Below are 23,595 nucleotides of genomic sequence, written 5' to 3' on the forward strand. Positions count from 1 at the left end.
TATACTTTCCCCAGAAATGGGGGGTTAGATTCAAATTCCGGGGGGACCACTTCCATTGATGAGTGGATACCAGGCACGACCATGGGGTTTCGAAAAGTACCCTAAACAAGCTAGGAAGCAAATCTTTTCCAGATTATGAAAATGCATCTTTTAACAATTATTTGGCCTGTGAAACCATACAAGTATTGGAAATATATCCCTTTTTTCAGTATTTTAATCATCGTTTTTTACACCTTTATAACGTTACATAGGCCTATACGTAACGTACTTACCCACTCTTTCCCTTTTACGCGTTGTTGCGCCTGGTATCTACTCTTCAATGAAAGTGGGCCCCCCGGGCGGTAGTCTAGTTCTAGACGATATTAAACGGATTTATTTGCACCGATATATACGTTCTATTCCGTGCGTACGCCCAGCCGAGTGTGCGCGCAAAACCGAGAACCTGTACTCCGAGGAAATTAAACGAATTTATTTGCACCGATATATACGTTCTATTCCGTGCGTACGCCCAGCCGAGTGTGCGCGCAAAACCGAGAACCTGTACTCCGAGGAAATATCGTCTAGATCAGTTGCTCAGCGGTGACGTCACTCCCTCAGATTTTTGAGGGAAAGTCGTTAAAAGTGGACACGCCTCCCGTTCAGCTGTTAGTCTTTGTTAACAGCAGGGAAGATTACTGGGTTGAGAAATATGGTGTGATCTACCGATAAAATGAATATTAATTACCTAAGAAAGGACTTTTCGTTGTAAATAATTTATAAAAGAAATCAAATTAAACACACAAAAACATCATAAATGAATCGCATCGTGTATGTTTCCCCTGATACCTACAATAAGGTTTTCGAGCGTAGACTATCGTATATGGATTACATAATCAATCGGATCGCACAAAGCAGCACAACATAAGCCATAGACTTGTGTACTGTACCGTCTGCCGTGCTGTTGTATTAGGGAGACTCCCAACTCCCTGGTTGTATTGTGTACTGTAGGCCTATACATAATTATACAGCGCGCGGTTTCCAAATTCAGTTTCTTGCGTGTTTACCAAATCAGACAAGTATTGATCACTTATCTTCGTTTTTTTTCATATATGGTGTGATGGCGACGGGAAATTAACGTCATTCTATCAGAGATTCCATCCTGCACATTTCGAAACAGTTGGGAACAACGACTTTGAAGATCCTACAGAACAAAGCTAGCTCTCGAAAGTTTCCTCCGAGGCCACGATGTCTTCTTGAATATATCTACTGGGTATATATGGAAAGAGGGTAGCGACTTTATATCCTTCAAAATTGACACTCCCCTTGATTTGGGTTAATTATGTAATTTCTTCATGATGCCAGTTTAATTGAAGTCACATGGCCCCAAGTTTCATAAATGGAGTCACTTAAAAAGCAAGAAATTCTATATTTCCACATGTAAAATGACAATGACAATTTTACACATTTCCTCATAAACTTGTTCCACAGAGTTGCTTCTTTTGTTCGCATGACAGTAATATATAGCAGGAAAATAATGGCAAAGTCATTAAAGGTCAAGTCCACCCCAGAAAAAAAATGATTTGAATAAATAGAGACAAATCAAACATGAATAATGGTGAAAATTTCATCAAAATCGGATGTAAAATAAGAAAGTTATGACATTTTAAAATTTGGCTTATTTGTCACAAAACAGTTCTATACTCAACTCGGTGATATGCAAATGAGAGAGACGATGATGTCACTCACTCACTATTTCTTTTGTTTTTGTTTGAATAATACACTATTTCAATTTTTACGAATTCGACAATATTAGTACCCCTTTGCTCGAACCACAAAATGTTAGAATAATGGAATTACATGTGTTCAGGGAGGAATGAAACTTTGTTAACAGACAATGACGAGAAAATCAAAATATTTCATATTTCATAAAATAAAATACAAAAGAAATAGTAAGTGAATGATGTCATCGGTCCCCACATTTGCATGCTGACTAAGATGTGCATATAACTGTTTTGAAAAATTAAGCGAAACTTGAAATTGTTATAACTTTCTTATTTTACATCCAATTTTGATGAAATTTTCAGAGTTATGTTTGTTTGATTTTTCTTTATCTATTCAAGTCAGCTTGTTGGGGTGGACTTGTCCTTTAACTGGCAAGTTTGGTCTGAAATGTAGGGGAAGGCGGGGTAAGTTGAGCATAGGGGCAAGTTGAGCCACCGCCCCCAGGCCAATAATGAATGAGTCAGACATTATGGTGGTGTCATGTATTGATGACCCATTACATAACCATTAACCCCACCACATTGTTTTCAACTTTGAAACAAAAAGTATATTTTTAGAGGGAAAAATACAAATTTCAGCCAAAAAAGTAAAAAAGGGTGTGAAATAGATAAGTGTTTTTTACACACACACTTCTTTACATATAATAAAGCATAAGAACAACATTGTCAGTCCAGGTATGGATCTTCATTCTTGTCACAGTCTTTTACATGATGGATACATAAGAAATGTGTGGATGCGAAATTATCGCATTAAGTTCGGACTGGGGTAAGTTGAGCCAGCAAACATGGGGCAAGTTGAGCCATGGTAATTCTTATGGTAATGTAAACAAAAACACAATCAAACCTTAAAAAGCCATCGATATGCAGGCAGAAAAGAGCAAATTCACAGGACAGTTCTTTTACTTTTAGAGAATGTTGGTATTTTTAGAGAATTAGCAAGTGAAAAGACTTTAAATAAAAAATTGACATGCTGGTTATTCCTGCATACATTTTGTACATAGTTTTTGTGGCTCAACTTACCCTCGAAGGTGGCACAACTTACCCCATAGATGGGGCAAGTTGTGCCACTTGACATCGTTTTTTTTCAAAGGTCACAACGACTTTCAGTGTGGGGGTAGAAAGTTGTATATAGGTGAAAAAGATTTCCCAAGAATCATATTTAAAGGCAAGGTACTTATTTCTACAATATTATTAGTCATATCAATTATATCATGCAAAATGCAAAAAGTGTCACAACTTACCCCGCCTTCCCCTACTGTTCTTTCATAATATGGCTGACCAAACAATAATTGGAATTTGCAGTAGAACAAGAATACAGTAATTGTCTCCCTTTTGCATATATTGAAGTGGACTGAGTAAACTCTCTCTGGAACAAAAAAAATCCTAAAGAACCATGACCAAAACAAAACTCACAAGTCGGTCATATTTGTACGTACAGTATAGCACTTTAAACAGTGGCGTACCTACAATTTTCCACAGGGGGGGGGGCAAAACCGTCCGCCAAAAAAATTGACAAGCAAGAAAAAAGTCTTCAATCACAAATAAAGGACTTCGTACCTGGAAAAAAAATTGACAAGCAAAACAAAAAAAGGTCTTCAAGCTCGTCAGGGGGGGGGGCAATAAAGGTCTTCAAGCTCGTCAGGGGGCAAAAAAGGCTATTTTTTCAAGCTCGTCAGGGGGCCAAGATAGTCCTTCGCCCCACCAATAGAAATGATTGGGGGGCAAACATATCGTTTTGCCCCCCCCCCCTCCTCCAATAATTCCGCATGTACAAAAATAAAATAAGATAGTAATGTTACACAGAAATCAGCAAGCGATATTGAGCTACACAACTCGTTCTTTGTTTAAAATCGTGCTCAAATTGTCCGCTTTTCAGATTGGAATACAAAAATTTTCAGCTCGCGCTTCGCGCTCGCACCATTTCTGTAGCAAAACCCCACACTTTTCATCATTAAATAGGTGAATAGAATGTCCCGTTCTCAGTTCTAAGCCTCAAAAGAAGTCCCGCTTCGATTTGCAATAATATTTTGTTGGATATAATCTTGTTCTTTATTAAAAACGTCCATTAAACTGTCATTTTTTTTCAGATCGAAATATCAAAATTTTAAGCTCGCGCTTTGCGCTCGCATGTTTTGTCTTTTTTAGATACCCATCTTAATCATATAGGTACCAAAATGCAGAGGATATCAAGCTTTCTGGTCAGAATATAAAGAAATTTCAGCTCGCCCTCGGCACTCGCATTATCTGTGTAGTGAGATATGTATTCTCCTCATGAGTTACTACAAACAGTCTTTAAAAGGCACCTTTTTCCTATTTTCAGGTCAGTTTACTAAAAAATGTCAGTTATATATATATATATATATATATATATATATATATATATATGAGTGTGTGTGAGTGTGTTTGTTTTGTGTGATCGAGCGCCGTTGGAAAGTTGATTCATGATTCCCCGCCCCCCCAATGTGAAAAAAAGATTGACGCCCCTGTGTATATATAGTAAAAAAATTGCATCTCAATTAATATACACAAGTATCGGCCTCATCGCAATAAAAGGGTTAGTACACGAGATTTTGTGTTACTTTTTGCTTGTTTCTTTCTTTAATAAGTTTTTCAATCTCTCTCTATATATGTCTAAGAAAGATTATATGTCTAAATTCATGTATATTTTATGTTGTAATGATATATGTTTAAGTGGACTTCAGAGAATGGTCGTACGCAGCAAGGGGGAAGGGGGGGGGGGGCAAATTCCCGATCAGTTGTTGTGAAAACACATTTTTTCCCTTAACATTTCATGAAAACTGTGAAAAATGTGCAAATGTGAGATGTGTACCAAATTTTACACTTTATAAAAAAATAATAATCGCCACATGAGCAGCTCGGTCCGTTTTTATTTTTCAAAAATATGTTCGAGATTTGCCCCCCCCCCCGGAAATATTATCTGCGTGTGGTCATGCAAAATGGCATGACTGGAAATCCTACATTTTGAAAAGAGCATTTGACAGGGTCAGACTTCTGTCAAGTCATCATTATTACTTTAAACTACAATTAAAACATAAAATAATTATTATCCTTTGTTTCTTTAAAAAAAAAAAAAATCTGACACAAGTCCTTCTCAGATGTGCTCATTATTGTGTCTATCCTCTCCTCTATTTTCTCCTCTCCGCTTATCCGCCTTCCTACCGGTTATTTTTTTAACGGCATCAATCACATTTTTCGTCCATTATATTCTTTCCAGGTTATTTTATATATTTTTTCTCCTTTTATACACATCATTGAATCCAGTTTGCTTGAGTCCACGACGGCATGTGTTCTATCTACGTACAGCAGCACCCATCCATCTTTTCAGGGCATTCTCCCCCTTTTTTTCTTCTCTTTTTCTGGGGGGGGGGGTGGGAAGGGTAGATATTTTTAGGACGGGTTGTTTTGTCCTTCACCAAACTGTATATTTTTTATTACTTTGTATTTATTTTGTGAGTATTTCCCTCTCCTTTATTCATTCTTTTCTCATTTGATTATCTGTATTTATACTTTGTTATTTTGTTATTTGTTGTGTTATCTATTTCTTGAGGGGCCCACATTGTACCAGCATTGCTTTTTAGTGGGTTCCTCCATTTCCATCTTAATTTAATTTCTATTGAAAAATAGTATATATATTTAAAACCTACAATGTGTTGCCCAAATCGTCTAAGTGTTTTTTTCACAACATATGTATTATTAATTTTGTTTGCAACGGATACAAATATTTATGTTTATATATGGTATACAATTTGTTTTTGTTTGATGGAAGTGAAATAAATGAATTTGAATTTGAATTGAATTTGACTTTTCCCCTTTTCATTTTCATTTATAGTGCAAAAATATGTGCGCCGCTCGGCGGTCCCCCCCCCCTTCGCCAAAAGCTGGATCCGCCTATGCAAACTACATGTAAAAGTTACACTGCAATGGAATAGTTACTAGCAATTTAATTAACTGGCAAGGTACATGTAGATCTGAACATAATGCTCTTTCATAATGGCTGCAAAAAATATATTTCATAAATACTGTACTTCAAAGGTAATGAGAAAAGATGCCTTTATTTATAGATCCAGACCGGACCCGAAAATGAAATTCATAAATTATATACCAATCGAAAGCTTATAAGCTACTAAATACAGCAAGGTATGCTATATTAATTTTCACCGCTTCCCAGCTGAGTATTTTGCTTAAGAATATTCCAATTATCGGGCTTCGAACCCCGCTTAGAAAATAGGCTTTATTGTGCTTTTCACTTGCCTCGAGACCCTAACGTCACGTTGTGTAAGAAGCGTCGTGATTCCATAGGTTTGTACACAGAAACACTTCTATCACAGAGGGATATCACATATATTTTTACCCACAAGCTTGAATTTATGAAATCTACAGTTTTGAACTAGTTTTTGCCATATTTATTTCCTGCTTACTTGGCGCAAATTTCAATTCTATCTGCATTTAGATTATGTATAATAACTTTTCCTGACATAGCAATTTAGGCCCAATAAGAGCCAAACAAAGAAATCACAAAAAAGTAGTGAATAGTTGTAGGTTTACAACAATTTGAACAGTGAATAATTTTGAGTGCCATTTTCATCTGAAAACGAAAAAAAAATGGATTCATAACATGGAAATGGAAGAAAATACCCAATGCTTTTGTACACAAACCTATGGAACCACAACCCTCCTGACACAACGTGACGTCATCATTTCCAGGCGACATGGGGGTGCTCAATCGAAGCGTACTTTGGAGGAGTAGTTTCTTTGATTTTTATTTAATATTTTTAACTATTGGAAGAATCATTACCTTTATTTTAATATATGATTGTTTTTACACCGGTCAGGGTCTTTATCGAAGAGGCTTCATGTACATCATTGGCAATATCATTTCCTGGCTACCTGTAGCTAGATAATAATGTAGCTGAACAACAAAAATAATTGTACGCATTATCTACATGTTCATGTAAAGTAAATAAATAAACTAAAAGTTCCAAGGACAATTGTAAAGATTTTCTTCCAAAATCTAATGCACGCATCAAAATCCACATTTGTGAGATTAATCTACTTTTAAAAATCAATAATGATTTTTATTCTGTTTTCCTTATCCCTTTCACAGCTCTGTACTAATCTGTACAAAGTACATGTACTTCTCAACCCTTTTTGTCATACTCTCTGACCATGGGTGTCGATCGGTATGCTTGGTTGGGGGGGGGGGGGGTGATTGACACAAATGTTCTTGTGGATGGGGATCTTTCAACATTACCCCCACTAAAATTACAAGTTAGGACATTTGAGAGTGGTTGATATGCATGGTGTTCTTGGAAATTGCTTAATGCAAAAAGCATGAACTAGCGTTTCTTCACTGGACGTAGGGGAAAAGTAGGGGATTGTTGCAGTGTACTTTACTTATATAATTTTTTTTTAAATTCAATTTGTGTTACAAGTAAGCTTATTATAAACCCATACGAAAGAAAAATGACAAAAATTGTCTGGACCATGTACAAAGTGATATGTTTATTGAGCATGATGTATACAACTTCTCTCTTAAATCTAACCCGACTGGCAATATCTTTTTTCTTCTTAATGCATGATCATGATAAAATGCACATTCGGACAAAAAATATAAGACTAGCACAAATTACAAACTGTGTGGCTTCTCGTGTGCCATCGGGCTTACCGTCATTCCTTAGACGATTTTAACCCTGGATTTTAACATGTTTTAAATACTTTATAAGTGCATGAAACAAAAACAAACATTAAAACAATCAAAACTCAACTGTCATGTTATGATATTTCTCCAACATTTTCTTGAACCATCAGTGTGTAATATCAGCTAATGTACATTATGTGTTAAAATGAAATTTACGTACCGCATGAGTGTGCTCATATAGAATGTAAAACTGCCATCCCTTTCCAAACTCAAAAGATATTTCTTTTTGCCAAAATAAGAAAAAAATAATCAAGTTTAGTTATTCAAGTCCATAACAATAACAAGAATAACATGAAAAAAACATCCGATGTTCATATCCTCATATCCGCTTTAGAGAGAATGAATGATTATTCTTTCTGAAACCATCAATTGATTTCACTTATTAAAAAAATTGTAAAAATATGATCATATTATATTGAGCTCACTGAACCTCAATATTTTCATGAGAGGTATCTGATGGGGTCACATGATAAAATGTTTTAATATCAATTACATCCAACCGCATACAACAAAGGCACCATATATGAGCTACTGATCACCAAACGACCATTATGACTTTTTTTAAAGTGAAATTTTTGCATTTGATGTGGGCTCACTCTTTCATGACTATAGGCACCTCATTTCCACATAGATAGATAATGAGGACATCGATGCTCTCCTGCAAAATATTATTGACCAAAAGTTATCGTTCAAGTCAAGGTATTTGGATATACAAGTAGGGGTGACTTTCGTTTTGTGCACATCTTGCTTTTGGTATATTTTCTTGTTCAAGTTACTGAATGCCGAACTTAATATATATAACTACCATGACATACATCGGTAAAGTGTGTATAACCAGGCAAATAAATGAAGTGATAAGCCTATACTCTATAGAAACGCAAAGGTATTTTTCTTTTTCTCTGAATTTTCTGGGAATGAATAAGAAAAAGGTGAAATAGAACAACATCTATTTCAGGTAGTCTCAATAATGTCCGAAAATCTTTCGCCTCATGTCAGACCTCATTGCAAATAACTTTTTATGACAGCGATCCCTGGCGATTTACTTATTTTACATAACTTCAAAAATGAAATGATATTCAAAAGGGTTGTAGATTAAATGGAACAAACATCATGCACTTGGATGTGGGGAGGGGTAAATCTGAGAAAAGTTATTTGTACTTTTTCAAAATTGCGGCCCTCTGGGATTTACGTCCATGGGGTTTTCCCTGTTTACTCCCGTTTATTTTTCCACCCGTTTATTTTCCCACCCTTTTGAATTAATTGATTTATTAAAATGTATTTATTCACCAATGCCTGGTGGGATAGAACACCCTATCAACAAAAGTTGTTTTTAGTTCATCGGGGTCCTTTTATGTCATGTGTTAAAAAATATCATATACATAAACATTTAAATTTTTGTCATCTTGAACCTCCACCCATCTGTTTTAAAGTCCTGGAAAAGAATGTTCTTATTTAATAACAATATACACACATTGCGACGGAAACAAACTGATTGATGGCATACTATAATCATCACTATAATTATCATGATCATACTTTTTCATTTTTGATCATCATTATTTAATTTTTCTACCCTAAATTATTGGGGGGATGATAATACAGGCCATCCCCCCACTTGAAATATTAGGGGGGATATATCCCCCCATCCCCCCCCCCCCCCCGGTGATCGACACCCATGTCTTTGACAGTGAAATGTGTGAAGAAGACTTTGAAAATGATATATTTACAAGTGCCCACAGTAAAATGTACCGTGATGTGATCCATTCACAAGAATGAGACTTTAATTACATTGTATGAGTCTAAATTTTCAATACCCATACTAAGACAAAATGCCTTTATGTAATTACATGTGTAGATGAAGAAGAATATAAAATATATCATTCAAACATGTACATTAATTATTCCATCTGAGTAAAGTGGAAAAACTAGTCTGTATTGTTTTGAAGTTTGAAGTTTGGTACATTAGCACCTTCTTTCATATATCATGATGGTAACATCATACCCACAGATTTAACCAAGATATGCACATAGAGTGAAATAACTATTATGCATGTAACAGTAATTTCCCAACAATGAAATGTCTATTTGTAGCCTTAAAAGTAATGAACTATCTTAAACTGTCGTATGATACATGTACATGTATTCACATCACATAGATCACGGACGCTCACGTCCCTGCATAGATCTACTACATCAATCCCACGTGCACAATGTATGCACACAGCTGATAACGAGTGTGCAAAACGTAAACAACGTTGCACTGTTCGGCGCAGCGAGATTGACAAGTAACTCATGCATATTCATGAGCACTCGTCCGTTGACCTTTGACCTCTGACGTCACCGCTGAGCAACTGATCTAGACGATATTTCCTCGGAGTACAGGTTCTCGGTTTTGCGCGCACACTCGGCTGGGCGTACGCACGGAATAGAACGTATATATCGGTGCAAATAAATTCGTTTAATATCGTCTAGAACTAGACTACCCGGGCGGCCTCTCGAGCTCTGGGAGGAACCAAATGTGGATTTGGAAAGTCGTCCTAAATCGGATATATCGCTGTTACCATAGTAGCAACCAGAATTTTGCACACGAAACGCAAATTGAATGTTTCCGTTCCAGATGCGAAACGAAAAAAAATCTCATGTCACACAATTTGCATTGCAGGACAGAGTTTTAAGACCATGACGACGGGCCCAAAAGTCTCTTCTAAAATCAACTAACGTCGTAAATAGGCGTTCGCGTTCTTCCAACGAAAGGTCGGCCGGGAATATCGTCTATCGTAAACCTCGCAAAATCACTGTCCCATGAAATCACCCAGCAGCAGGCCAAGTGTAATGAAGACAATTACAATGCAATTGAAAAAATAGTGCTGTTAAACGAGAAGCTAGAATCAACACCGTCAGTACAGCTGGTGAAAAGTCAATTAAAAGAAAAAGAGAAAAAAATGACTTGAAAAAAGAACCACAGTCAAGAGAAAACAAACAGTAAACTTTTAGCTGATCACCAGAATAGGATTACAGAAATCGTGCGAAAGAAATGGAAGAGTTGCAATGCAACAACTATATAGGCTGTGAAATGAAGAATGTAAAACTGGTAGCAAGACTATTTGAACAAGAACAATCCACAGAAAACATGAGAAGAGAATTTGAATGATAAAGACAGAACAATAGCCCACGAAAGAAGTTTCGCTTTCCGAATTAGTAGTAGCCAAACCATGGATCCATGCAGCTGTGAGTAATAATGTTAATTCGAACGATATAGAACAAGAAATGCCACTAGAAAGTGAAAAAGTGAAATCAAAATCTACGTCAAATGGAAATGGGAATGAGAAGGAAACTTGGAATTAGTTAAGTAGAACCCCAAATTAACATAACCGTCAAGTTGGACTGCTAGTCAAGTAGAACCCCAACATAATAACCGTCAAGTTGGGTATGACTGCATTTTTTTCTGGAAGTTGTATAGTATACGGTGTCTACTTCAAGAATCAGACGGGTGCCACCTGAGCACCCTTGTGCATTTTTATTTATTGACGTCAGAGGCCACGCCCACTTTTTTACATACCTCTTAAAATGTGATTTTAATATTTTACGGAATGAACATGTCATGTTTGGTATCAATTTAAAGCTCATGAAAAATCAAATGCAAATATATGGATTACTGGGCATTTAATTAAGCAAAGGTCAGTTAAAGGTCATTTAAGGTCATAAAAGGTCAAATTGCCTTACAAAATGTACATGAAGTAAGACACACATTGCGGAACATACCATACAAACAAGTGAGGTATAATATGAATTGATGCAAAGGTTATGTTTGAGAGTGCATATTAAGAATCCAATGGATGCTACCTTGGCATCTTGAGAAATTTTATCTTTCTGACGCCATAAACCACACCAACTTTCAGTTACATTCCTCTTTACTTTTCTAAAAATATTTATATCTAAATAAATAGAGTAAAATTCACGAAACAAAATGCTAAAAAATTCATCAAAATCGGATAACAAAGTTATTGAATTTTAAAGATTTGCATTACTCCGGTGAAACAGTTCTTGGCATGTCTTCATAAATATTCATTAGGTGGGCTGAAGATGTCATATCCCCACTTGTTCTTTTGTATTTTGTTATATGAAATTAGGTTTATTCAAAAATTGTTTACCAAGAACTAAAACAATTGGATTGACAACTGATTATGTGCATTAGTTATTTATTGCCACAACTTATTTCATCATAATGGAGACACATCATTTACACTTGCATGAAAAAAAAAAGAAAGAATTATGATTTCCTGTAATAACATAAGAAAAGGGAAAGTAGGGATGTAACACCATCAGCCCACCTAATAAATATCCATGACGATGTGCATTATGACTGTTTTCACAAAATATTGATAAAATTTAATAACTTCGTTATTTGTTATCCGATTTTGATGAAATTATCAGCATTTTGCTCTGTGAATTTAACTCTATCCCTTTAAACAAGTCTCCATAGACCCCATACTTTAGGTCTTCGATACTTAAAAGAGAAATGATGCAATTTTACTTGTCCAGGTCAACATTCTTGAAATCGATTGTGATCAAGTTGTTCTATGATGCTTTTTCCTCCCCCCCACCCTCTCTCTTCTTCTTCTTCTTCTCCCCCCCCCCTCTCTCTCTCTCTCTCACACACACTCTCTCTCTCATTTTCAATTTAATTTAGCTCATACTGTGTAAAATGTGTGTCATGCAATGTCACATCATTGAATATGTCCTATAAAGTTTTGCACTTGTCATTTGTTTTATAAATCATTGTCGTCATTTGGGACAAACGTCTAAGAAAAAAGAGGAATTTCTCCCCTCTAGTGGCTTTGGCTGGAATGTTTCGGGAATCTATTTAACTACTATATTATTGAAGATATCAGATGGCGTTTCTACTCATGTAAATATTTTGTTATATCATTGTTTTATATCATTATTCTCATTAGAGTAATGTTTGATTGTACCCGATGTTAAAAAGGAAACCCCTATATAATTATTGGCTCTGACTGCATGTCTCGTTTAGTTTGAGGGAGTATGCATATCTTCGTTGATGTTTTATGGAATACTCGCTTACATTATCCGTTTATGTACTTTAGCTCATAATATGTTTTAAATAAGAAACAAGATAAGATAAATGTAATATATATATATCACTTCTGGTACATCTTATCATAATCAAAGTGGGTACAAAAATATCCAAACAACTAACTATTGGCTCACGGAATGTCAACGGTCTGTTTCAACGGATAGACGGACAACGTTTCTCTAAACTTGATGAGATTGATTTTCGAAGTAGGCTTACGGCAGATATTATATTTCTGTGTGAAACACAAAAGAAACGAACCATTATCACCCGGATTATCACTCGATGACTATATATATTTTGGGAATTGTACCTCTGTCAATCGAAGCGCGAGAGGGGGGTTGGGGATATACATAAAGCATTCGATTATTACGAGAGGGGTAAAATACTGTGGATATGACATGCAGTGAACACATCTGGTTACGGCCGGATAAACGTTTCTTTGGACTAGAGGGCAATATATTTTTATGTTTTATATACATCGCTCCCGCAAACTATATTTTTATAGCGAGAACTGGGAAAAACAAAGAAATATTTGACAATTTGGGGAAAAAAACATAACAAAATGGACAAAAAAAGGAGATAAAATGATAATGAGGGATCAGTTTAAACGCTCACATAAATAGGAATTACTTTGATTACATGCCGAATCCATAGATTATACTTGCAAAATACTTATATTCCTGATGAAATACTCCCAAGGCGAAATACCCTCAGGCGTATATTAATTAAACAAGCGACAAATAGTTGTGGGAGACAAATTATAGATTTGTGCGTGAGCGCACAACTTTGAACACTCAATTGGAGAACACTGGGGAAGATATACCTTCTTTAATAAACACGGATCGTCCATCGTTGATTATTTAATATGTAGCGAGTCTCTCTTGCAATCCTTTTTTACTTTTGAGGAAACTGATTTCCAACCTTTATTTTCTGATCACTGCCAAGTTATAGCCACACTACAGACATTATTTTTTTCAATAAAATGCGATATTGAAATATATGATTTACCAGTAATGAAATGGTCTAAAATGCAAAAAGAACGTTTAAGAATAATCTGAGCAGATCAGAATTTAACGAAATAGACCTCCTTATTAGGGATATACCCGAAATAAACATGTGTAATTATCAAAAAGACGAAATTGATCAGAGTGTGAATCGTTTTACAAATATGCTTCAAAAGGCAGCTGGGGTATTTCAAGAAGTAAGAGAAAAAAAGATGCACAATAAAATGAAAAACAAACCATGGTTTGATCCTGAACGCAAAAATAAAATAAGATTGATTAAGAGTTACTGTAGGAAACTGAAACTGGGACACAGAATTAAGACTAAAAATCCTACATGAAAGGAAAGCATTTAAAAGAGACACGTAAAAGTATATATAAACTACAAAAGGAATAAGAGAAAATAAATAACTTAGAGAGCAAAGATACAGCTAGTTTCTGGAACCTAGTGGATATTTTAAAATACAAACAAGAAAGGAAAACCAGTTCAAATATATCCCCTGTTGAATGGTATGACTACATAAAACAATTAATGAACACGAATTATGAAAACCAGTATACTGAACAAGGTAAAAACATCCAGTCAGATCCTACGTTTAGGGATAACAAATTAATGTTTTAAATTTTAATGTAATAAAACAAGAAGTATATTGAATGCCATAAAATCACCGAAAAGAACAAATCCTGTGGGCCCGATAACATGGATAATATCCTGAATAAAATGCTTATCATCTTCTGTAATTTTGATGTTGACGTAATAACAAACATTTTATTGCAATTTAAAAAACGGGAATTTATCCAGAGAGTTTGGAGGTTGAACTTGATTAAGCTAATATTTAAATCAGGGTCAGTCGATAACCCTAATAACTTTAAGTATAAGTATCTTTCTAACGAGTTGTCTGGGCAAGCTCTTTGCCAGAATTCTTTACAATAGGCTGAATGATTACACAGAAGACAACAATATAATATGTAAAGAGCAGATAGGATATTATATTACATAGGTTATGTAGATTCGAATCAGTGATAGGTCAATACACAATCACGTGACCATAACTGCGAGGATCGCATTTGTTATATTCTAGGTTTTGACGTCACCTCAGGGAATATACTGCGTTGTATTGTCAATTGCGGCGTTATATTCACTAAGGTGACGTCACTCGCTGCATACAAGTTGCGTAACAAGGTAGTTATTGATGTACGCGCTAATGTTAACGCGTCGATTGCATGAAGTACGCGCTTGATGTATTTTCAAAAAAAAATATATTATGACGTAGATGGATTAGAGCTGTAGCAAGAATTTCGGGTTTGAGCCAGATGATGAATGCAATTCTGATGGCGAATCCACATAGACTATATAATATAACAGATATTGCCTGGTCTATCGTTTTAATAAATAACATTTCAACTCCCCTCCGAAGCTATATTTTTCCCTCGGGATAATATTTTCCCTCAGCGCTGCGCGCTTCGTGCAAAATATAATCCCTTGGGAAAAATATAACTCCGTCAGGGAGAGGAAATGTTATATTCAAACTCTAGGTAGGCCATATCTGTATAATATGCCCTGTTTGTACGACTTCTGTAGAGGGTGAATACCATTTCACTGCACACTGTAAGGCCCTCGAAGAACCCCGAAATGAATTATTTATTAAATAACAAGTTAAAGGATGTGCTGCCGGAGTTTGAGAATAACTAACAAAAACGAATTCCAATTGATATTAGGTAGCAATAACATCGATATCAGCAAATTCTGTGTTGTCCGAATCAGTGACATGTACGTTGAGAGATTGAGAGAACAGGGGATTGGTGCTTAAAAGAACAAGAAAAAATGTGTACACATATACCTTTTTTTCTTTCTTTCTTTAAAGCCGGCTTTAAAGTATGTATTCTCTGTGCAGTTTTCAGACTTCCGACGTATAGGCCTATTTGTTCACTGTAAAAACTGTGGTGTTAAAACTGACACCAGTTGGTGTTAAAAGAGGACCACACCATGAGGTGTCAAAATTACACCCTGGAGATTTAACATAACACCAAAGTGTGCAAATGTAGCAACCAAAGGTGTTGTAATAACACCTATAGGTGTTAAACTAATACTGTCAATACCGGTGTAAAATAACTGGTGTGGTCCTCTATGTACACCGGTTAACACCACATTTTTTGCTGTGTTATTTCAACTAATTGTCAGTATTCAATAAGTGTGTATATATATCATGTAGGGGTATATCCAAGGATATTTAAATGTATTGTTTTACATCTGTATAGAAGTATCTGTGTGTGTATATTCATGCATTCATATAATTATGTATGTATAGAAATATATGTATATAGCATTATGTATTCATATTGTATAATGTATATCTATATATATATATATATAGATCTTTTTTCCCTCGCATTTAACACCTTATTTAACACCAAGATTTTTTTTTTTTTTTTTTGGGGGGGGGAGGTTAAAATTTGAATCCCATGATTTTGCCTACTGATTGTTACTATGTTATGTTAGGTCAATGTCATGATTTTATATCAATAAACTTTTGCATTGAAATGAATTGAATTATTCTGAACTAAGATTCTGGTTGACATATAATATTCATCATTTCTTATATTTTTACTTTCTCTTTCTGTTTCTCCCAGAAAGATGGAGGGGATGAGCACCCAAAAGCTTCGTGTGACACCCCACCCCCATACACTGACACCTACGCCACCCACGAACAATTTAATTTTCTAACCAATGCTCAGAGAAAAGACGGCGATAAGAGGATGCGGAGGTGAGAAACAATATTCCTGATATACAAGTAATAGAAAGTAAAATAGATAGAAAAAAAGAAAAGAGGATATCATTACATAAAAACTGTACAAGCTCATGTAACTGTTGATTAAAACACCTGGAGCCGTCTTACAAAAAGTTGGGATTGATCCGATCAATCGCAACTATGGAAAGCCAGCAAAGTCAACATATAAAATGCACGTTTGTTCATTTTTTTCTAGATATGAATATCCATAAATTAATTGATTTCTTGACTATTTGGTGTGGTCTCCTTTGTTTATAAGGACATTTTGCAAATGCTGTAGAAAAAAATTATGACACTGATGGGATCAATCGTAACTCTTTGTAAGACGGGGCTCTGGAGTGACCTCACGTTAGCCCCCCCTTAAATGGCCCTGCATGGTCCCCTTCCCATTACCAACAATCTAACTTACATCTCGCCATCAGTGATCTTAAGTGAAGTCTTAAGAAAGTCACTGATCCCTATCACCTTCTGACGTATCTCATCAGGTTCACCATGTCCACAAGTATTGAAGATCTCAACATAGCACATTGGGTCATTGGTAGTACCCCGACATAGCATCTGATCGCAGAACATGTGCAACGTAACGCTCTATGAAGAAAAAAAATACGATACCAAAGATATTGACATATTCGTTTATATTGAAATATTTTTAAATGCAGTTGCGTTACCACACAGCAAACCAGTGTCCCGTTTTATAAAGGACTTACAACTGTTGTAACTTTGCCATTATGACAACTACCATGGTAACAGGGCTCAGCAGCCAATCAAAATCAAGATTTGTAACAGTTGTAAGTCCTTTATGAAATGGGCCCCAGGTCAGTATGGGGAATAGAATCACTTTTAAAAAGTCAGACATACATAATTAAATAATAATATTTGAAAAGTCAGCAAAAAATGTGTATGGCACCCTACCCCATCATAAGTATGTCAAGGGGAAAATCTCAACAATTCTTTAAAAGAAAATTCTTGCGACATTCTATATAGTCATTTAATAAATTTCAATAAACTTTTCCATACGTTATACACTCTTAAAATGTTGGGCAACAATTGGTTTACAAATTTATCCAACTCTGGGTAGTTTTCAACCAATATTGTGTAGTTTTCACACAAAACACACATTATTGGTATAAAACTTCCAAGAATTGGATAAACTAATGTACATAGATGCATGTATAAAAAAACGAAACAATTCTGACATCAATGAAGGAAATAACAGTTGAAATAGCGTTGTCAGTATAAAAAGAAAAGGTTAACTAAATTGAAACGATGATAATCATTTTCGATTTTTTATTTATTTATTTATCCATTCATTTATTTACTAACTTATCTATTTATCTAAAGAAAAAGGGTGCTTTGTAGACGAGAATGAAGGTAGAGTCCTTGAAAAAGCCAAAGAGATCCTGACCAATGAGAACCATGCCCTTCATAAATATTATAATTTGATGAGGTCAGGCAAACGTCTGAGATCCCTTCCCGGCAGAACCTCACGCTTCGTAAATTCTTTTGTTCCAGTTTCGATTCGTGCATTTAATAGCCATACTTGAAATTATGTTACCCCACTGCCTTTATCTTACTTTCTCTTATCTTTTCTTGTTGATTTGTATAATGTTTAATATATGTATCGTGTAATCTTCTGTGTGTATCATGTAATATTCTAAATTATTTTGTGCGAACAAATTGAATTTCCATTTGTATTTGATTGCAATTGGACAATAAAAATATCTGAATCTGAATCTGAATCTGAATTATCTATTTATCTATTTATTTAATTTTTGCTCTCTGACCGGGACACCTGACAGTCTGATCAGAATAAAATGACGTGGCAGCATTCTCCTAGTCAAATCCATATTGCCTTGTTTATAATTGACTTTGAAAAAACATACACCCTAACTTCATAGACAATGTCGATCGTAAACAAATTAGTTTATGGGTTTGTGCAATCCAAACACAATTACAAGCACTAGCGTACCTACGGGGGGGGGGGGGGCAGAGGGGGCAGTCTGCCCCCTGGCGAGCCAAAACCCATGCAAAGGACGTATCCCTGCCCCCCCCCCTGACGAGCAAAAACCCATGCAAAGGACGTATCCCTGCCCCCCCCCCTGACGAGCTTGAAGACCTTTATTGCCCCTCCTGACGAGCTTGAAGACCTTTTTTTTTTCTTTTTTTTTGCTTGTCAAATTTTTTTCTGGTACGAAATCCTTCATTTGTGATTGAAGATCTTTTTTTTTTTTTTTTTGCTTGTCAATTTTTTTTCTGGTACGAAATCCTTCATTTGTGATTGAAGACTTTTTTTTTTTTTTTTTTACTTGTCAAATTTTTTTCTCGTACGAAATCCTTCATTTGTGATTGAAGACCTTTTTTTTTTTTTTTTGCTTGTCAAATTTTTTGGCGGACGGTTTTGCCCCCCCCCCCTGTTAAAAATCCTAGGTACGCCACTGATTACAAAGGAGTCTGCTGCTGCAGAAGAAGGCCCTTAGAATAATTTTTCAAACTAATTTCAGATCACACACAGATGACTTTTTTTTCCAAAATAATATTCTGAAAGTGAATGATTTATATATTTTCCAACTCGCCCAATTTATGTATAAACTAAGTCAAGATGATCTCCCCACAATTTTTTTTTCAAATATGTTCTGTAAAAATTCCTCCATACATGATTACCTCACGAGACAACGTAATTGTTATCACCTACCCACAACCCGTACTCTATTAGCAAAAACTATTTCGTCTTTTTGGACCAATTATAATTCACTGTCCAATGACTTTAAACATGTTAAAGAATCACCAAGCATTAATATTTTCAAGCGCAAACTTAAAAGGATGCTAATTTTTCAATACTCCACACCAACAAGTCAAGCTAACATAATAATTGTAACTAAAAGTAGTTAAATATAATCTTTAACTATTAATAAATATGTCAAATATTATATATTCTAAATAATGTCACTACAGTGCCTAATGACCTGTGTACCTGCCATGTTCCTCTTTTCATTTTCTGTTTTATTTGCACCACCCTTTTCGCCTTTCCTCTTTCATTTGCCTCCCCTTTTCCCTCTTATAAGTTTTACTTAAAATTTATCATTATTATCGTTATCATTATTATTATCTAAATTGCTTTTCATTTTTTGTTGTCGCTTATTCGCTCTATTTTTGTATTTTATAGATTACGTATTTGAAGTTCGTTTTCCGTCCGTCTCTTGTTATATAGGTTATGTTAATTAGTATTGGAACTAAGTTTAGGGACTAGCCTTTTTTACAAGCTCTGCTTTTCTTGGCAATTAAGTCCCTTCGTTCAGTTAATTCAACTTCAATATTTGTTATGAAATGTCAATGAACTATATGTAATATTTTGAACACGTATTTGCACCGTTACTTCGATTATATCATTTTTTGAACTGAAATAAATTCTAATTCTAAATCTAATCTAAATACTGGGCTAAATACGTATAAGGAACGTGAATGAAATAACATAAAAATGAGAAAAAGAACTTAACTTACCTCTGGATCACGGTTTAAGCTTTTCCCAAGCTGATTTATGAAATTAACCATAAAGTCATTGGGCAAATCCGATCTTGAAACGCTTGTGAAACTACGTACCGTTGGCATGATTATTATGGCAATGAGTTTATAATGTGATATTACGACAGAGGAACAGAACGAAATCGCAAAATGATCGAAGCTTTCAAACTTTGTACGAAGGGTTATACGGTTGAATATCCAATAGTCTCTTGTTGATTTACATTCCGTGATGGGGGAGGGAGAAACCTTTCTATGTATAAGAACCCCAAAATGTGATTTGCATAACTATAGGGAAGTTTGTAAAGAAGCTCCGCAACTATACCACTCAATCGATTCATTTATCTTTCAATGAATAGGACTGTTTGTTTAAGAAGCCGAATCACCGTAGAGGGGAAAGGAAAAGAAAGGGAAATGGAAAGAAGGAGAAAACATTTTTTTTAAATGAAAGAAAAGAGAAAGAGGAGAAGACAGAAGGGGGTGGAATTTGAAAAGTTTGTCAATCGTAATCCGCCACTCAAAACAGTACATGCAAGCCATTCGTTAGGGGATAAATATACGTTAGGGGATAAATATTTGGGGTGGACTTGTCCTTTAAAGGACAAGTCCACCCCAGCAAAAAGTTGATTTGAATAATAAGAGAAAAATCCAACAAGCATAACGCTGAAAAATTCATCAAAATCGGATGTAAAATAAGAAAGTTATGACATTTTAAAGTTTCGCTTCATTCCACAAAACAGTTATATGCACATCTCGGTCGGTATGCAAATGAGGGAATTGATGACATCACTCACTCATTATTTCTTTTGTATTTTATTATATGAAATATGAAATATTTTGATTTTCTCGTCATTGTCATGTGAAATGAAGTTTCATTCCTCCCTGAACACGTGAAATTCCATCATAGTAACATTTTGTGGTTCAGGCAAGGAGGTCCTAATTGTCGAATTCGTAAAAATTGAAATATTGTATAATTCAAACAATAAAAAACAAAAGAAATAGTGAGTGAGTGACATCATCGACTCTCTCATTTGGATGTAACTGACTTGTTCATATAACTATTTTGTGAAAAATAAGCGAAACTTTGAAATGTCATAACTTTCTTATTTTGGCGATTTTGATGAAATTTTCAGCATTGTGCTTGTCTGATTTTTCTCTACTGATTCAAATCAACATTTTTCTGAGGTGGACTTGACCTTTAAGTAGGTTACCAAAGGTATCATAGTTTTCCTTCTAATCAGATATGAGGAGACAGAGTCGGTTCAGTGGATTTTTCAAATTGATTTAATTTAGAACGGTGAAACATAATTGAAGTTAAATGACTCAATTTGGGTCGCTCAACACTATTGTAATACTCAATGTTGAAGAGAGATACTGGGATAGGCCTAGGGTGCGTTTATCCGCCACTTTTTCACCCTAGAATCATGATCTGAATCATGATTCAAATCACGATTCTGCAGAATCACAATTGCGTTTAGTCGAAATTGAATATAATCATGATTAGAATCACAAACATGAACTACGAAAAAAGGGGCGTTTGGAAAGACGTTTCTACAGAATCACGTATGAAAATGTTCGAATAAACGATATCGTGATTTGAATCATGATTATATGACCTCACTGTGTCGGGCTACTTTCGGTTTGACTCTTGCCAAGCTCAAGGCTCTCTATATGCTCATTGTATGTACATGGTTACTCTGCATGCATTTCTTGTCATGTTCAAGTTCTGTGTTGGTCATCGCATCGTCCACTACTTTTCATTTTTTGGTCATGTCTTCAACTTCAAGTTCTAGTGAATGAATTAACTGGACAGACAATGATCTCAGTTGTTGTTGAGTATAGAGTGTTAATATTAAATTGGATCTACGCTGAAATTCACTTCCGAACACCATTTTGGATAAACTAACAAGATGAATAGAAGCATATGGACCCTATAGAAGTAAACAAAATTAGGTATAGACTGAATTCTGGAAGCAAAATATTTTTCGAGAGCCGAAACACGTGCGAAAAACTTCCTCTGTCAAACTGCGCACCAGTGATGCGCACTGGATTGGCCCGAATCTGAGGAGAAACAGCATTGTAATGAAGGTCGTCTAAACGCTGATTCTGACATCGTGATTCATGTTTGTGTTTTGAATCATGATTCAAATCATGATTCAAATCATGATTCTGGCTTGAGGTCGCATAAACGCAGCCCTAATCTCGTAAAAGCAGTAGGACTGCAACCACTAGCACAACTTTCCTCATTTTTCTTTCTAAAATTGTTATTTAAGAGATCCATAACGCAATTAACTCAAAATCTAAAATGGATTAGATAGCTGACAATGTATTTCGTTCCATTTTCGGACAGGCACATGCCATTTTTGTTTTTGCTTGTGAATTTTTTTTTCTGGTACGAAATCCTTTATTTGTGGTTTAAGACTTTTTTTTGGCTTGTCAATTTTTTTCGCGGACGAAATATCCTCCAAAAAATCATTGCCCCCACCCTTTAGGAAAATCCTGGGTACGCCGCTGGTGCTGCGTGTTTTTTTTTTCATAGGCAGCACCCCCTGAAATCTGGTAGGTATGATAAATGAAAGAAATGTAATGAAAATGAGAGACGTTTTGTAAGAACCCCCCTGCAAAGTAGTGCTTAAATTCACCCCTTTTCAGATCAGAATATCAAATTTTCCAGCTCGCGCTTCGCACTTGCATGATTTATTTTCATAATTAAAAAAAAATGCAGATACGCAGCTTTTTTTTATTTAAAACGTGCTAAAGGACAAGTCCACCCCAACTAAAAGTTAAATTTGAATAAAAAGAGAAAATCCAACAAGCATAACACTGAAAAATCATCAAAATCGGATGCAAAATAAGAAAGTTATGACATTTTAAAGTTTCGCTTAATTTCTCAAAACAGTTATATGCACATCCTATTCAGTATGCTAATGAGGAGACTGATGACGTCATCCACTCACTATTTCTTTTGTATTTTATTATATGCAATATGAAATATTCTAATTTTCTTCTCGGTCAAATGAAACAACAATTAATTCCTCCCTGAACATGTGGAATTGGCATTGTTAAGTACTATAGTTTCAGTCAAGTTGGTCCTTATTGTCAAATCTGTAAAAAAATGAAAAATTGTATAAATCAAACAATAAAAAACAAAAGAAATAGTGAGCGAGGGACATCATCGTCTGTCTCAATTGCACGTCATTGAATTGTGCATATCACCGTTTTGTCAAAAAATAAAGAAACTTTAAAATATCATCACTTTCTCATTTTACATCCGATTTTGATGAAATTTTCTGCATTATGCTTGTCTGATTTTTCTCTATTTATTCTAATCAAAATTTTCCTGGCATGGACTTGACCTTTAAATAATCAAATTTTAGAAAAGAATATCCAAACTTTTCTGCTTGCGTTTCGCGCTCACATTATTAATGTAGGATGATGCCCAATTACCCACCCTCAAGTTCCTAATTTACAAAACATGAATAGAGTGTTCCGTTTTTAGGTCTGAAATCTCAATTATGTTTCCGCTCACGCTTCGAGCTCGCATCAATAATTGTATAGTTATATACCTATCCTGATCATGATTAGAAAAGTGTTTGGAATATCCCGTTTTTAAGTCTGAGATCTCAGTTTTGTTTCCGCTTGCATCAATTGTATAGTTATCCTGTTTTTGATTACAAAATGTGCTTAGAATGTCCAGTTTTTAGGTTGGAATATC

General features: G+C 35.2%; 1 protein-coding gene across 1 annotated transcript in view; it reads right to left on the reverse strand.

Annotated features, from left to right (window-relative positions):
• The window catches only part of LOC135156829 (uncharacterized), a 31,348-nt gene extending 11,197 nt beyond the window's left edge, over positions 1-20,151 (reverse strand). The window contains exons 1-2 of the mRNA XM_064110445.1: positions 19,863-20,151; positions 16,774-16,952 (exon numbers count right to left, since the gene is read on the reverse strand). Coding sequence (XP_063966515.1) covers positions 16,774-16,952; positions 19,863-19,970 — 287 coding nt within the window. The 5' untranslated portion in view covers positions 19,971-20,151. The remainder of the gene's footprint in view (positions 1-16,773; positions 16,953-19,862) is intronic.
• Positions 20,152-23,595: the final 3,444 nt, after the last annotated feature.

This window comes from Lytechinus pictus, chromosome 15 (assembly GCF_037042905.1).
Source record: "Lytechinus pictus isolate F3 Inbred chromosome 15, Lp3.0, whole genome shotgun sequence".
NCBI lineage: Eukaryota > Metazoa > Echinodermata > Echinoidea > Temnopleuroida > Toxopneustidae > Lytechinus > Lytechinus pictus.